Source organism: Calidris pugnax, unplaced genomic scaffold (assembly GCF_001431845.1).
Source record: "Calidris pugnax isolate Ruff unplaced genomic scaffold, ASM143184v1 scaffold40, whole genome shotgun sequence".
Taxonomy (NCBI): domain Eukaryota; kingdom Metazoa; phylum Chordata; class Aves; order Charadriiformes; family Scolopacidae; genus Calidris; species Calidris pugnax.
The window spans coordinates 2670656-2686560 of record NW_015090796.1 but is presented as its reverse complement, the minus strand read 5'-3'; the positions used below and the strand labels follow the sequence as shown (position 1 = coordinate 2686560).

The following is a 15905-nucleotide window of genomic DNA, read 5'->3' as shown; positions in this document are numbered from 1 at the left end:
GAGAAGAAACAAACCAGCACATAAGCTTGCAGCAGGAAACTGAGATATTATGTACCAGGTTTCAGTCCTACATAGAAAACATTTGCCTTAATGTCCCAAAGCTGTGCTGTCTGGACTAGGGCAAGTCACCTTGTAATTTTTTTACAGCCACAGGAGCTGTATCACGTTAGCCACCATAAATTACATTGAAATGCCATTTTTCATACAGCCTTACCCAGAACTGGTAATGATGCTTGTGTTACTGGCATCTTCCTTTCACAGAAAGAACTATTTTTTTGAAAGATCTTTGAAAACAAGTGTTATAGGAAACACAGAGTTCATGCCTGTTTGCAATCCCTCTTCTTGCATGGAAACTATGAGTAGTCACACTTATCTCCACTTGATACCACTTTGACCAAAGGGTTCAAGAGCCACAGATCATAGGTCACAGATCCAACTGTACAGCACTTCCCTTCAAGCTCTGGCCTGCCTCAATTTTGGTACAATACATGAGAAGTTATCCAATTTGTGTTCATACACCTGGTGTGCCAGTGAAGCCCCAAGAATAGATGGGGCATGAGTCTCTCCTTTCAAAATTTAAGTTGATAAAGCACTTTGGAATACCTCCAGTAGTTAGGAAACATTCATCAGATTTTTTATACTGTATATACTTAATCAAGACACTCAAAGGAAAGCTTATACTAGCAGTTTAAAGAAGAGTGATATTTTTCCATTTTTCTCTTAAGTCCTATTCAAGTCAGTCATGTTGGGCTCTGGTAACAAATGGTACTTTGATGAGGGCAATAGAAATCTTACTCCACAAGGCAAATATAACAAAAAAAAAATATATAGGCAGCATCTCAGTTTTTATTTAAAAATATCTGAGTACACAAATACCACCTCCTTTCTGTAGGAAAAGTCCAGGTTTTTTTTGTTGTTGTTGTTGTTGTTTATCTTGAAGCATTTTCAGGTAGGGAAGAAAAGAGAGGGGAAAAAACAAGGTTGTTCATGAAACCTGAAGTGAAATGTTCAAGAACAGAGTGGCTGATGAACACACTTACTAGATAAAGACCGAGTCTGAAGGTGTAGCTGGTGTATGCTGCTGCAATTTTTAAGTTTCTTGCTAGCAGCCATTAACTCTCATTTGAAGTTTTCTAGGAGACTTCACGAAAAAGTTAGTGTTTGAGGTTCATGGGCACATGCCCACTAGCCTAGTCACTACCCACACAACTGCTGTCTGAAGGATCAGTTGGTCCTAAACAGAGATTAAGTGGCAGGGGGAGAAAAATCCAGTGGCATAAAGGCTAGTGAAGCTGTCACAGCAAGGTGCCCCACACCTGCACACCTTCTACACACAGCTGGCCAGAGAAGGGCACTCCAGCCCAGTCAGTTTTTGGCAGGATACCACAGAAAGGTGTGAAGTCTCAACAAGACTCTCAGTGGGACTGAGGCACAGCACCACATACACAGAAAACCAGTCACCCTGCTGCCTGTACTGGAAAGTACCAAGGAATGGGTTGTCCACAGGCACAAGATCTGAAGATTCCAGCTCTGTAAAAGTCACTTCTTTTAAAAGAAGAACTTCATAGCGGCAATTACTTATGGAATGATTGGGCTTAAAAAAAATACAACCTTACTCTTAAGATAAAATTAGGAGAACGCAGTTTTAACCGACAACTGTAAACCTGATACCAAAATGTCAAGTGTACTATGCATTCTATAAATACTTTAAGATGTTTAAAAGTTAGATATCCCCAAATGCCCATTTTAGGGCTGTAAAACGTACAGTCAGACTCCTCATGTGTTAATTCAAACTACATACTTTCAACTCATTAATTAAAAAACATACGCCTATCAAAATAGAAAAAAGTGCAAAGCTTCAGAGACAATTTTATACCTTAATTTATATCCCAATCTTGCATTGAAAATAGCCTGTCTCAGGCACATTCAGAGATTATGTGATCCACAGAAATATCCCTGTGCTGGAAGGCTGCCCGTGAAGGCAAGTGACACATCAGCCTGCATCTCCTCTGCGTCCCAGATGCGTCGTGTGTTCTGTGGTTTCCCCTCTCTCTAATGCCAGGTTAACGTGTCTACAGATAACAGTTGCCTGAGTTTCCCCCCGTCGTTAAGGCTGAAGATCTCCTTGATTATCGACGTTTATAATATTCGCTGGGTTGATCCCGTTTTCTACCTGTTTCTGGTGCGACGCCGCTGTGACAAACAAACGGGAGGATTCCATTGTGGAGTGGTGGCTGACATCTGCTTTCACTAGAACTTCGTAATACAGGAGATAAAAAACCGGAGTCACTATGCCAATAATCAACATGATGACTACAGCTGTCCACCATCCTATCCCCCAATCCGCTCCGTAGTAAGGATCCTTGCTTTTTTTAGTTTTACCGTCGGTTTCGAAGGAGATCTGTTGGGCTGCTAAGGCAGAAACCACCTCGTTCAGGTTCTCCCGCTTCGTATCGTTGCACTTCACTATTTCTTCTATATCTCGATCCACTTCTTTCAGGAAGTTGCCAGCAGTCTCGTTAGCAGAGAATTTATCTGGTGGGGATGTCTCCTGCGCTGCCGGGGAGCACTGAGGGGGCCGGAGGACCGGCCGGCCTTTCGGAGAGAGGTGCGTTTCAGTCAGGACACTGAACTTCTTCACTGGGATTTTGATAGACCTCAGGGCAAAGAAATCTTGATCGTTGATAAGATTGTTAACTCTCTTGATGTCTGCCACCTAAAAATAAATTAAAAAAAACCAAGCCGTTTAAATATCAAAGCCCCACTGAACCAAAAGTCTTAAATAAGAGTACTACAAGGCTGAAAAACGCAATTCTTCCCCAATAAAACAAGGGCAGGGCCTTTTGTGTTTGTGGGTTTCTTTTTTGTTTGTTTTTTGTTTCTTTTTAAACTGATACCCATTCAAACGGAGAGGAGGTCAAAGGCCAAATCAGAACAATGTTAAAGCAAAAAGGCAATTATGGGGTAACAAACCTCCTCACTCTGGGTTAGAAAACTGAAAGTCACTGGGGCATATATATTAACTAAATGTATATTCATCATATTGCTGGCAACTCTGTGAAATGAATGGGACTTGACCTCAGTATTTTCAAATGAATTAAGTTACTGTGAGTTCCTAATTAAACTGAAAACTTTTGAGTAAGGAGTATTAAACATTATGAGCTTCCAATTCATCTACCTGCAGCTGGATACTCTTTTCTGCTTCACAGGGCAAAGGCAGGAACCGAGCGTCACTTAAAACTCATCTTTCCTCGAGTCAGCTCTCCCCTTTTCCTGCTCTTGCTCAAAACAAATCTCACTTTCCCCTCGGGAAATTCAGATTTCCAGTCTTAACAGGAAATACTCTGCGAGGATTTAAGTGCCCCTGGGAGAATTCACGGCTTCGTAACTCCCTCAACACGGGAGGCACAGCCACAAACCTCACCCTAATAAAGTACTTAAAAACGGGTACTCCTCCACGTTCTCCACAGATTTCCAAGAAAGAGAGCAAGCGAGTTACGTTTTATTTCTTGTTTGAGGCCTGATGTGTTAAGCCTGCTCCAAATACCTAATTGCAGTGGGTTTCCGAAGCCAAGAATCGCTTAAAAAGGCTCAAGGTCTGTTGTGATTATTAAACAGTTACATCAAGACGTTGGTACCTAAGCACACAACAGGGGGCCCCTAATTCCGTTTCTGCCTGAGGAATCAGACGACGGGGAGACTTCTGTAAATAGGGATTTTAGATTTTTTTACCAAATCCGACCTCTGGAAAGCGGCCGTGAGTCCGCAAACAGGCACAGCTGATTTCCCGGCAAGGCAAAGACTGACACCCGCCCAGACGGAAGCCTTAATTAGTGCTGGCCAGCCAAAAGCGCTGGGGTAGGAAAGCCGTTCGCTAATTAAACTAATTACAGAACTCCTAGCTAGGAGAGAGAGAGCGGCTTGGGCACCCGGAGGGAGCAATGGGGGCACGGCAGGGAGCCCCCCGTGGGATGCAAACCTGTTCCCGCTGATAAATATTGAGCCAAATTAACCCATTTTGGGGGGGGGTTACTCCCCCCTCCCTTAATGAGGCGAGGGCCCACGCGTGGCCCCGCACGACCGCGACTTTCATGGCCACCCGCAGCCTGCGGGACACGGCGCCGCAAGCCAAACCAGGGGTTAATTCACGGCTGGGGTGTTTTTTGGGGTGAAAAAGCCGGGGGTAGCGGACTCACCGAGCAGCAGTACTGCAGCGCGATGGCGTTCAGCGTGTCCCCCTCCCGGATATCCCTGGCCAGCAGCACGATGTCATCCAGCCTGTCCCTCGACGCGCTCCTCCGCACCTTCTCCCTGCCCCTCGGCCGCAGCTCCGGCCCCTCGCCTTCCTCCTCCGGCCCCTCACCCTCCATCGGGTACAGGTGACCGCCGGCGGGCGGCTGCGCTACGGCCGGCGGCAGCAGGCCTCTGCCGGCCATTCTCTGCGGACCGAACGAACGAACCGGTCTCCGCGCTGGGGATCGCCACGCCGGATCCCTCCCCTCCGCTGAGGGGAGCGCCCGGCCCGGCCCGGCCCGGCCCCGCCGCCTCCTCCTCCTTCCCCCCCACCCCCGCCCCGTTGCGGCCTTACCTGCCGCTTCTCCTCATGGCCGCCGCAATGGCGGCCGCCCCGCCACGTCCACAGGGCGGCGCCGCCCGCCCTTAAAGGGCCCGCGCGCCGCCGGGGCCCGCCGCCTCATGAGGGGAGGGTTGTGAGGGAGGAGGGGAGCCGCTTCACCGCCGTGGCTCCCTCCGGTCTTTTCCCCGCCTGTGCGACCGCGGAGGGGAAGAGGAAAGGAGGGGAGGTGCCCCGGAGCTGGCGGTGAGGGAAGCCATCCCCTCAGCGGCGGGCACCGGGCAGCCCCCGGCCGCCCGCCCGCCTGTGGCCCTGAGGCGCCGGGGTGGGCTGAGGCGGGAGGGAGGCGGCGTGTTGGGAGCGGGTGGGCACGCGTAGAGCCGCCTTTCCGTTTTTATTTTTAAATCCTTCATCCAGAGAAGAGTGACGGAGCTGGTGAGGGGTCTGGAGAGTAAGTCTGATGAGGAGAGGCTGAGGGAGCTGGGGATGTTCAGTCCGGAGAAAAGGAGGCTGAGGGGAGGCCTTATGGCGGTCTATAACTACCTGAAGGGAGGTGTAGAGAGGCGGGGGTTGGTCTCCTCTCCCAAGTCACAGGAGAAACGGCCTCAAGTTGTGCCAGGGGAGGTTTAGATTGGATATTAGGAACAATTTCTTCATGGAAGGGGTTATCCAGCATTGGAATAGGCTACCTAGGGAAGTGGTTGAGGCACCATCCCTGGAGGTGTCCAAAAGACAGGTTGACTTGGTCCTCAGGAATATGGTTTAGTGGTGTTGAGGGGTTTTTTGTTTATTTGTTTGTTTGTTTTGTTTTTTGTTTTTTTTTTTTTTGTCAGAGTTAGGTTGATGGTTGGGCTGGATGATCTTTAAGGTCCGTTCCAACCTAGACGATTCTATGATTCTCCTTACTGACCCCGTCTTTCAGCTACGAAGCCACCCTGTGTCAGGTTGTTCTTCCCAGAGTCGTTTTTTTCCCCTCTAGCACTTCACAGCGCCTCGTCAAAGCACAGAGCCTTCCTTTTTTTTTTTTGTTTGTTTTTTTTTTTGTTTTTTTTTTTTTTGTCAGAGTTAGGTTGATGGTTGGGCTGGATGATCTTTAAGGTCCGTTCCAACCTAGACGATTCTATGATTCTCCTTACTGACCCCGTCTTTCAGCTACGAAGCCACCCTGTGTCAGGTTGTTCTTCCCAGAGTCGTTTTTTTCCCCTCTAGCACTTCACAGCGCCTCGTCAAAGCACAGAGCCTTCCAGTCCTGCCTGGCTCCTGCTGCATTGCTGCTCACTCAGAACTTTTTAGAGCCACAGAAGTTGGTTGCTCCAAGCCCCCTCCAACCTGGCCTTGAACCCCTCCAGGGATGGGGCAGCCACAGCTTCTCTGGGCAACCTGGGCCAGGCTCTCACCACCCTCACACCAAAGAAGTTCTTCCCCACATCTCACCTCCATCTCCCCTCTTTCAGGATCAAACCCTTCCCCCCTATGGCTCTGCTCCCTGATCCAGAGTCCCTCCCCATCTCTCCTGGAGCCCCTTTAGGGACTGGAAGGGGCTCTGAGGTCTCCCCGCACCCTTCTCTTCTCCAGGCTGAACCCCCACCCAGCTCTCTCAACCCCAACAGCAGAGGGGCTCCAGCTCTCCCAACATCTCCGTGGCCTTCTCTGGACCCTCCCCAACAGCTCCATGTCACTTTTATCCCTTCGTGCCTTTTCTCTCTCCTCAGGACTAGGGCTGCAGAGGTTACAGGTATTCAGCCCGTGCAAATGTATTTCGTCACAAGAGAGAAACCATTAAGTAAGCCCTGTAGGTGTTTTCAATTTCCCTAATAAAGTCATTTTCACTATTAAAAACTGTCCGCAGCTGTTGCAGTTGCTGCGGCAGTAAGCAGTAATAGGAAGACTTCCTAGTCTAACTACTAAATTTAAGCTAGTGGGTTTCTTCTGACGTGGCCTTAGAAGGAAGTTTTTGGTTACAGCATGAGCAAATACAATATTTCTTACAAAAGCTGACAGCTCTAAGGTTAGGCTGAATATGCTGTAACAAATGATTGCATTGTTGCTGAAGACAAATGCAGTGGCAAGTTGTAGTTCCTCAACAGATTAAATCTAATCTTAAAAAAAGAAAGTAATTTTAAAGAAGGTGTTTTTTTTGCCGTTTGTTTTCGAGTTTTGTGATGTGATGTTCTCAGACTTTACTGAACAACCAAAGAGGTTAGAGTTGTGTTTGGTATTAACAAAGGCAGAATTTTTTTATTACTTTAGTTTTGAAAACTAAATGACCTGAGTCTGAAGACATAAATGTAAGAGCTAACAGTTGTGTAGCTCTGTTGAGTGAGACGCTTCACACCCACAAAAGCTGACAGAGTGAAGCCACGTTTCCAGGCATTGTAAAATAAGCTATCAAGGTGCAGTGTGTTCTTGTCTCCCGGCTTTATTTTAAAGAGTAGATATATATATATTTCAGTATCTACCTTAAAATAGTGCTCTATGCAAATGAGGGATGGATTGGGTAAAATTAAAGGATTCCTGAGGCTTTCTAGGTATTCCCTATACAGGAAAAGCTATATATTTCAGCATAGGTGTTCTGTCAAGAGCAGAGATGTTCTATGTTGTAAGTAAGAGGAGGTTTACATGAAAAAATACATATATTCTTGGGTGTGGAAGTAAGCATAAAAAATGAGCTGGCCCGATTCGACAGGTCTGATTGCTGCCCTTTGCGGAGAAGGATGGAACAGACTAACATTTAGGCAGGATTTCCTTGCAGCAGGAAGCTGGGCACAGTTAGTAGGAGCTAATTTTCAGGCTTTCTTGTCCTCTGTTTGTTAAAATATCGCTGTAGGTGCCAACCGCAATTGGAATCCCCTCAAACCAAAGTCTCTTACACATCAGGAGACTGTTTCTAAACCATTTGGGAGCCTAACTAAGGGTATGTTCTTCTCCTTGGAGTACTCTGTAGTGTCTTCCCCGTCAAAGCCTGCTCAGAAATAAGCCTTCTATTTTTACCATGGGTCAGATGCACAGCTTGAGCTAATTAACGTAGCCGCGCTGAGGGCCTGAGACACAGCCTTGAGCAGACCCGGTGGTATGACAAAGAGGAGCCTGGGTTGTCAGGTTGGGTGACAAACGTGTGAACATCAACATCTTGGGGTCCCAGGAATGATTTCATGTGTTTTGGGGGGTGGAAAAACACAAGTAGGCTTGGACCTTCCACCACCTGCATTTCCAGCAGGAGCTGAGTAGCGAAGGTGACAAAACCGAACTCATTCCCCATAAACCCTGAGTTTTCTCCTGGGATCTCAAGTTTTGGAGAAGTGGCTATAACTTGAGTGAGTGAGCATTCTGTCCCTTAAGAGGTGTCGGGCCACATCTGGCAGAGAGTCTCTGCCTCGCCAACCAGTTTTGTGTTGGTTTTTAAAGGAAGCCTTCAGCAATAGAGGGCGAAGGGACTGCAGTTGTCTGTGGCTGGGAAACGGATGACTCAGACCCTATTCATGCTGTTGAAAGACTGTTTTATGAGACCCGTCAGAGCCGTGGGTGGACCTGGAGAGGAGTTTGAAGGCAGGCTTCATACACACAGCGATGTCTGGTGATTGTCCCATCATACACCACTACTGGCATATCCTTTTGGAGGTTTTCTTTAATTCTTTGGGTGGTGAGGCGGCAGGAGAGGGTCAGGGCAGGGAATTTCCACCGTTTCTTTTATCTGAGGAGGTGTACCATCAGGTCAAAAAAAAGAACTGCTGAAACAGCATTCTGCCTTAGAGGGGGGAAAGAAAGTATGGGAGTTTGCTTTGACCCCGCTACACCCCTGTGTGTAACCATTTGTAACTAGTGACATTTTCCCATCAATAACAAAAGGGTATATTCCAAACTTGATGAACAAGACTGTAGCTGCAGAGCTCCCATGAATGCTAATGGGAGTACAGCCTTTCTCCGTCCCCCTGTAAGTTACTTTGCATATCCTAATAGCGCATTCTCAATGAGCAACAGGGTCAGTGTTAATCACCCCATGGCATTCCCAGAGCCACTGCAGGGAACTCTACCATAGTCCCCTTGGTCATGGTGTATCTAGTGTGGCTTGGTCGGAGCTTGGGAGTTAAGCATACACATAGGAATATTAAAAAAAGATCTTAAGGAATTAATAGAGAGGAACTGTAAAGGAGATGTTGGAGGGCTGATACAACTTGTTAGTCGTTTTTAATTGGAAAAAAAAAAAAATTCTTTCTGTCTGGAAATTACATACATGTCATGTGCCACTGCTGTCTTTGTTAGTCTTCAAGTCATTCTACGATTCAGGACCACAGGGCTAGATTTACATTTAGCTAGCTAATCCCAAGTATCTAAATGTATGTCTTTAATAGCTTGAATGACATGGTAATGACTCATTAAACAATTAACGCAGAAATAAATATACAGCCTTTGTCTGCCTCTGCTTCACTGCTCAGTACTTGGGAATGATACTAACATGGTGGGGAATAGTAATATCAAGGCAGATCTGCAGCTCCAATGGAGTCCAAACGAAGTGTGATGTTATCAAGCAGTGTCTAACTGTACGGTGCAGTAAGAGGAGTTGTCTAAGAACTGTAAAAGTGCAAGCAAATAATGCTTGGAAGTGGAAACAAATAACGCTAAATCTGCAGACACTTGCAGAGTAGTCTCTTCTCCAGTGGAAATATTAGCATGCATACATTTAACTTTAATTATAATCTGGGCCTCGATTCTCAAAATAAGCAGAAACCCTTTTTAGTTAGCAAGGTTCCAACAATTCCTCTCTAAAATTGGTTAAAACTGGCCTCAAAATTAAATTGTTTAATTTAGTATTGTTATGGTTTTAATGAGAATAAATTAAAATTTATCCTTGCGGTGAGGCTGTTATTTCCTGATTTCATATTTCATGCATTTGCTGCTTCCTTTGAGTTCCTTAATGTCAACTTGTTACTTTTTAGTTAATTTTATTTAAATTTAGTATGTATTCATAATAAAACTATGCAGTGTACCTTCCGTAACACAGCCAGCAGGGTGCATTGGTTTTTTGATATTTAGTTTTCAAAAATTTATAAAGAATTGCATATTTGCTTCTGATTTACATTGTACTTCGTTTTTTTCAGGTGTCCTCTGAATAAGAAAATCCACCAGTGAAACCATTCAGTTACGGTAAAAACAGTAGGCAAAAATGGAGTATAGTCTCTTGAAAATTCATTTCAAATGACTTGTGGACAGATTTTGCTATAAGATTCTGAATTCCTACTTGAATACCTGTGTTGATTAATAAGAGTTTCTGTGGTGTGATGACTGGAGACCTTGTTTTTTTAAAGATTGTCATTGATTCCTTCTAATTTTAGCTGGATGAATCTGCAGTTAAGGCCAGGAATAGCTGTTACTTTTTAAATATGGTTTCCCGGAGTAAAGAACCCTTTCAGTGCTCATCTTTTTTTTTTTTTCTCTGAGAGAATTTTTGAACTGTAGTCAAGCCCTTCCCTCTTCTATTTTTATTTTTTTTTTTAACGAGTTAAACATTCAGAGCTTGTTAACTTTTGCTCTCTGCTTTCTCTAGCTGTCAGGTTTGGGGGATTTTGTTTGTTTGCATCCTCTGTTGGTTTCAGCACTGTTTTTAAAATGCAGACACCAGAACTTTATGCAGTTTCAAATGTCCACCCCATTAGTGCTACACGTAAAGGTAAATGATTCTCCCACCCCAGCTGCTTGTCACTAATCTACTGTTGATATATCTGAAGACCACACTAACTTCGTTTTGTTTTCCCAGTCACAGCATCAGATTGGACACTTACGGTGAGCTGCTTTGCTGCCAGAGTTTCTTCAGATGAAAATGATCCAGAAGACGATTTTTAGGTATAACCTATATTTTAGCTTTGAAGGTATTCAGCAGTATTAAGGTGACTTGTTTTATGGAACCAGCTTGCCAGGTGAGCCATATCCTCTCATTTCCTTTCTGCTAATACTGCCGTTGCAAACATCCAGTTGTGATTTTTGGATTTAGAGGGAAAGCAATCTTGAGGGGCAGCAGATCTATTTGTAACCCTTGTTGAACTACATGATGGAACTATTTTCATTTCTTAATAATGAAATTTATATTTTGTTCATAATCTCTTACTGGAGAATGCTTTTTGAGATCTACCAGCTAGTTTTTCATCCATTTTCCAGCATTGCACTGCCTACTACATTACACTCTGTCTTTACTATATGATAATGTGATTAAAAAGTAGGTCCTCCAACTATTCCGTTCTTTTATACCGGCACAATTACTGTCTATCAAATTTATAATCTTTCAGAATTAAACCACATTGCGCTGTTTGTTTAAGAACATATATTTATTCCGTTCATTTCTTTTACCTCTTTATAAGAGGAATTCCACATCAGCCTTTGCATTATTTTGTCTAGGTTTGTTGTCAGGCTGCATTTATAATCTTAACTTCCTTTTGTATCTTTGGAATTGATTGTTAACGGGTTAATATGGTTAATAAACTTCTCATTGTCTTGCCAACCCAGTGGTTTTCCCTCATGTCTTCAATCTGCTATAATTTATACAGTGTAATTTAAAATGTCTGTTCTCTAGTTCCCCTTTCCGTAACCGTATACTGGTTTATTTTTTATTTTATTTCTGGTTGAATTTTTATTATACTATTGCACCAAGATGCATGCTTATCCAAGCTTTTTCTTGATTGTAGGATACTGGCTTTGTGTCATTCTAGTAAACTTTTCTTCTTAATTTTGGAAAGACAAAGCTCAAGGGTTTATATAGTTGTTCTCCCCCTCCACCCCAGGAAGAAGTTGAATGTTATATGGTATTTTCTTAAGCATTGGGATTTCAACTGTGTCAGGGGCTTTCTTTGGTAGTGATAATTTGCCCTTATTGGTGCCACTGCTGTGTAGCTGTGGTTGCATCTTCATTGACACAGACCTCTCCTCGGTTACAAGTCCACCGGTTCACAGGTTTTTGCTGTGGGTGTATTCTGTGTTGGTACATTGCTACCCACAGCTACAACTGAGGAAAACTTTTACCTGGCAATAAAAATGTCCTTGGATGTCATCCTGATGGGTGGGAAGGTGCCAGTCCACAGGGCCCATGCACCCCTGTCAACTGTGCAGCCTCTTCTTCCACCCTTCTGCTGTTTTTCGTGCCCAAAAAGAGGTCTGTTACAGGCAAGTGAGTTTTCTGGAATATCCTAGAATAACTTCCTTTGTTTTAAACTCCTTATGGCTGGCATAGCAGGGTGTGCTGAACAGCATTTACAAAAGGGAGAGGGAATAGGAGAAAGGAGCAGGAGCAGGGAGAATATCTCATGGTGAAGGATTTGATTCAGAGTCCTGAAAAGCTCTAATATCAGAGCAGGGATGGCTTTCATTTAGCCCACTATATCACTAAGTATTTCAGCTATGTATTTAAGGTGCCTTCAGTTTTCACTCATAGCAGCATGCAAGTGTAAATTAAACTGTTGAATTAGTAACTTCTGCTCCTTATATTAGCAATGGTTCTGTAATTGTAAACATCTTGCTATGCTTTCTTTCAAATTTTCAGTATAAAGTAGATTAAAAAAATGAAAAAAATTATCAGGTACCACGGCTATCTGTAATCTAGAATATTTGTCAGTTTTGAGCTTAAGAAATTGTTCTTCATTCAAAACATGCTGGTTTCAGGTTTGCCTTTATCTTTGTCATTTTTACATAACTGTAGCATATTTTAACAAATATCAAAGTCCTTGTAAAATAAAGCATCCTGTTCAACTTTTTAAAGCATTGAAAGTACGATTAAAAATGTCCAGTTTATGACACAAATAAGAGAGTGATCTAGCAGACATAGAAACTCTTTGACGGGAGCATTTTCATGAATTTTAAAACAGATTCCCTCCACCCCTGTTTTCTTACAACTTTTGTCTTTCTGCTCAATTCAGCTTCTATACAGAATGTGTCAGAAACCTTTAAGTTCTTTCAATGAGTATCAGGCATGTTAATGCAAATACATTAGGAGTAATCCCTCCGCAAGGAGAGACAGTAACACAGCCCACACGACGTCAGTAAAGTGTTTACAAGGTATTAATATGCCTACTGTGACAAGATGTATTTAATGGGAAGCAGCGAGGAATTTGTTTTATTAGTTTTCCTCCACCCTCAAGTAATAAATCTTAAAAGCTTCAATATTGATTCAATGAAATGAATGGCCGAGTCGTTCTGGAGAGGCTCTGACAAGAGGACAAATGCTTCCATGGTTACTTTGTGCTATGCAGCGCGGTTACTGAGCTTTGTTGGTTTCCTCCCTCTGCCATTGAAGTAAAATAACAAACCACAGGGAAGCACCACACATGGTGGGCATACACTGGAAACAACTTTAGAAGATCAAGTTAGCTGATCTTATACAGATTTTAAACAATATGGGGTTTATAGATTCGTACAGTATACCCTAAACATGCATTTCTCTACTTTCTCCTTCTTCTGTCACTTTCTCGTGGAGCATTTTTGTTTCTTGTCTTGAACCTTCTCTCGCTTTTGATTTGCAATGCCATAAAATAAAAGGCTATGTAAGACTGTGTTTCATGGGTTAGGTTTCTCCAGGAATATTTTTATATCCAGTGATGTTACTGCATCAACACAGGCTTCTGCTATACCTAGATAATGAATGACAAATTGTGTATAGAACTTTTATGCACAGTTGTTTTAGGGTGCTTCGCAGAGTAACATAATTAAGTGGTTTGATTTTTCCATTTCCTTGCATCTCGTGTACTCAAATTTCAGATGTCACAGGGAAGAGGGAGATAATAAACATGTAACTTCATAGATGTCACATTTAAAAAAATAATAATAAAAAATAATGGCATACAGTTATTTCATTAGCTCTAAAATGTTGCAGATCAAGCACCACATTAAGAGAAGGAATCCTGAAGGCCTTAGATTTTGTTCAGGACGAAGTATAAATGGAACTGAAAGCAGATGTATTGAGAGTGTCTTCTTCCCTTGCAGACCAACTCTGAAAAAAGTGTGTTTTGTCTTCTGCATTAGCAGCTGCTAGGCTTTTTCTCTCTACACCCTTGAGGTTCCCCAGGACCACTATCTCAGCATCAGAATTCTGAGATGTTCAAGTACCTCTTTAGTAGGCACAATTTTACACCAAGGATGGATGCCAAGATTCCCCACAGCCAGGAAAATAAATTCATGAACATGGAGGATAGCTACTTCTGAGACAAATTCTGGCCTTACAGCTTTCCATTGGAAACTTAGGTATGTTGCGGGTGCTTAATTTCACATTTACTCAAGTGAAATCTCTGATGTCAAGGGAGAAAAGTAAGCAAAAAATGAGTAAGCGCTTCAAGGTTTCGCTTAAAGAATTTCAGCAAAGAGAAGAATTGACTCTTAAATTCAAACACAGAAGTTATTTGTGTTTCTAAGTAGTTTTTTTCCTTGTCAAAAAGGAAGAAAATGAAATACCTATCTGTGAATTGGGAAAGCAGGTGAAGTTGTGTGCAGCAGCTGGAACCCTTTTGCTATTATCTTTACTAATCTGAAATACTTTTTGAGGACTTGGAAATTAACAGCAACCTAGATGCAAGACAATATGGAGAGTTTTTAATATTTTCATTATGTTCTGCCTTCAGAAACGTGGCACTTCTGGTAAGTGGACTTTTTGAATTTATAGTCTAGTGCCTGACATGCTCTGAAGTGGTGTTTTTTGGTGGCCGTTTTCTGATTTGCTGCGTACTCTCTACATTGTTGGTGACGTGCCACAAATGAAGAGCTGGACACACTTGGTTGGAAGGAACAAGACTGCAACTTGATTTAGCAACAATAACTGCACCAGAGGAGCAGGCAGACAGTTCTTGCCAAGTTCTCATCTTGCTGCTTCGCCGTGTGACCTACAAGCCAGAGAGCATCCACTGTGGTTTGAAAGGACCCACTGAACATTGTAAGACCAAACCATCTCTTCAGAAATGGCATTCCTTTTGTGTCATTATAATGACACAAAATGAGAGAAATTGTGTCAAAACTGCACGCTGGAGCTTGATCAACCAAATCTGACATGCAGTAAGTTGGAACAAAGAAGTTATTTTCTCATTAATTTGTTCAGTTTTTTACACTTGAACGTATTTAAATTAATGTTTTCTAAGTGTCATCTGATTTTTTTTTTGGTGAAAGTATTGTCAAATGTGTAGCTAAGTTCAGTAATGAAAAGGTTATGATTGTCTGAAAAGCATTTGTGCTGTAATGTGTTAAAATACACTACTAAAAAAATCTACTCCCATGAGTAGATGCCAAGGAACATGTACTTTGTTCCTGGTAGTAGGAATACTTCAGTTTTTTCATTTAAGAGCTCTTTTTAAATATTAACATCAGTGTGCTTTACCAGTATACAAATAAGGAGCTGTACCACAAAGAAGTTAACTTTTGCCGAGCTGATCACAGGAAGCATAAACAAATTAATGTTTGTCCATCCAAAAAAGAGCACAATGTGCTTGGAAGTTGTCATTTTTCAGTTTCTTAAAGCCTTCACATTGAAACCGCTCAAAAGGAAGCAGTCTTCGAGAAACAAGGAGTTAAAATGTAAGCTGGGTTCCTTCTTTGAATCCCCTATCTCCTAACAAGGTCGACAATACTGTTTTGCTGCTTCAAGACATCATTGTGCTGGTCTCAGGACTACTCCCTACATTCCTGCCTTCCTCTCTTGTCACTTGTCATAGCTCTGAGTAGTTGCAGGCCCCGTTTGTGGTCAGTCAGGCTACATTTGCTAGATCTCACCAAATCACGAAGGTAATAAATTGTCTGAGAGAACAGAACGAGTTGATAGGAAGGAACACCAGAACATGAAGTAGTAGCTTCAGCAATTTTAGGATGAACCAAGGTCACTCCGACCTTGCCAAGTACACCAAGAAGCTACCCAAATTAGGAAGAGTTCAGAAGTTTAACCCGAGGAAGACTCACAAGACGATCCCCCACCCTGATGAAGGCACCAGAACTCCCACCAGACGACTCCCCAAAATGGAAGACCCCGCCTATATATGAATATGCATGTAAAGATATGAATATGCATGTAAAGATGATGTAACCTACACTCAAACTTGTATAAAAAAGCTGCACTGATTGCTAACCGACGGAACTCTTTGTCCAGGGCGGCCTGGAGAGTTCCCCAACGCGTTGTTAATAAATACCTCCTGCTTATGGACTTGAAAACTTAGTCTCTGAGCAGTTTCTATTTTCTGAGCAGTTTCTATTTTCTGAAACTGCAGTTTCTATTTCGCCTTTTGGGGCAAATTCGGCATCAACATCTCTGAAAAACGGGGGATTTATCTACATCCATCTGCACATCAACCAGTTTGGCATAAAACAGTGATTCCACTGG

General features: G+C 43.0%; 1 protein-coding gene and 1 long non-coding RNA gene across 2 annotated transcripts; one reads left to right on the top strand and one right to left on the bottom strand.

Annotated features, from left to right (window-relative positions):
* Positions 1-826: 826 nt before the first annotated feature.
* Positions 827-4663, bottom strand: LYSMD3 (LysM, putative peptidoglycan-binding, domain containing 3). Its single transcript, XM_014936870.1, has 3 exons — positions 4589-4663; positions 4197-4439; positions 827-2716 (listed from the first exon to the last, which is right to left on the bottom strand). Exons 2-3 carry the CDS (start codon positions 4434-4436, stop codon positions 2108-2110), a joined length of 849 nt encoding a protein of 282 aa, XP_014792356.1. The 5' UTR covers positions 4437-4439; positions 4589-4663; the 3' UTR covers positions 827-2107.
* A 23-nt stretch (positions 4664-4686) lies between these two features.
* On the top strand, positions 4687-10965 carry LOC106885046. The gene is made up of 3 exons (XR_001411373.1): positions 4687-4819; positions 7979-8147; positions 9670-10965. It is a non-coding gene; the product is annotated as an uncharacterized LOC106885046 (long non-coding RNA).
* Positions 10966-15905: the final 4940 nt, after the last annotated feature.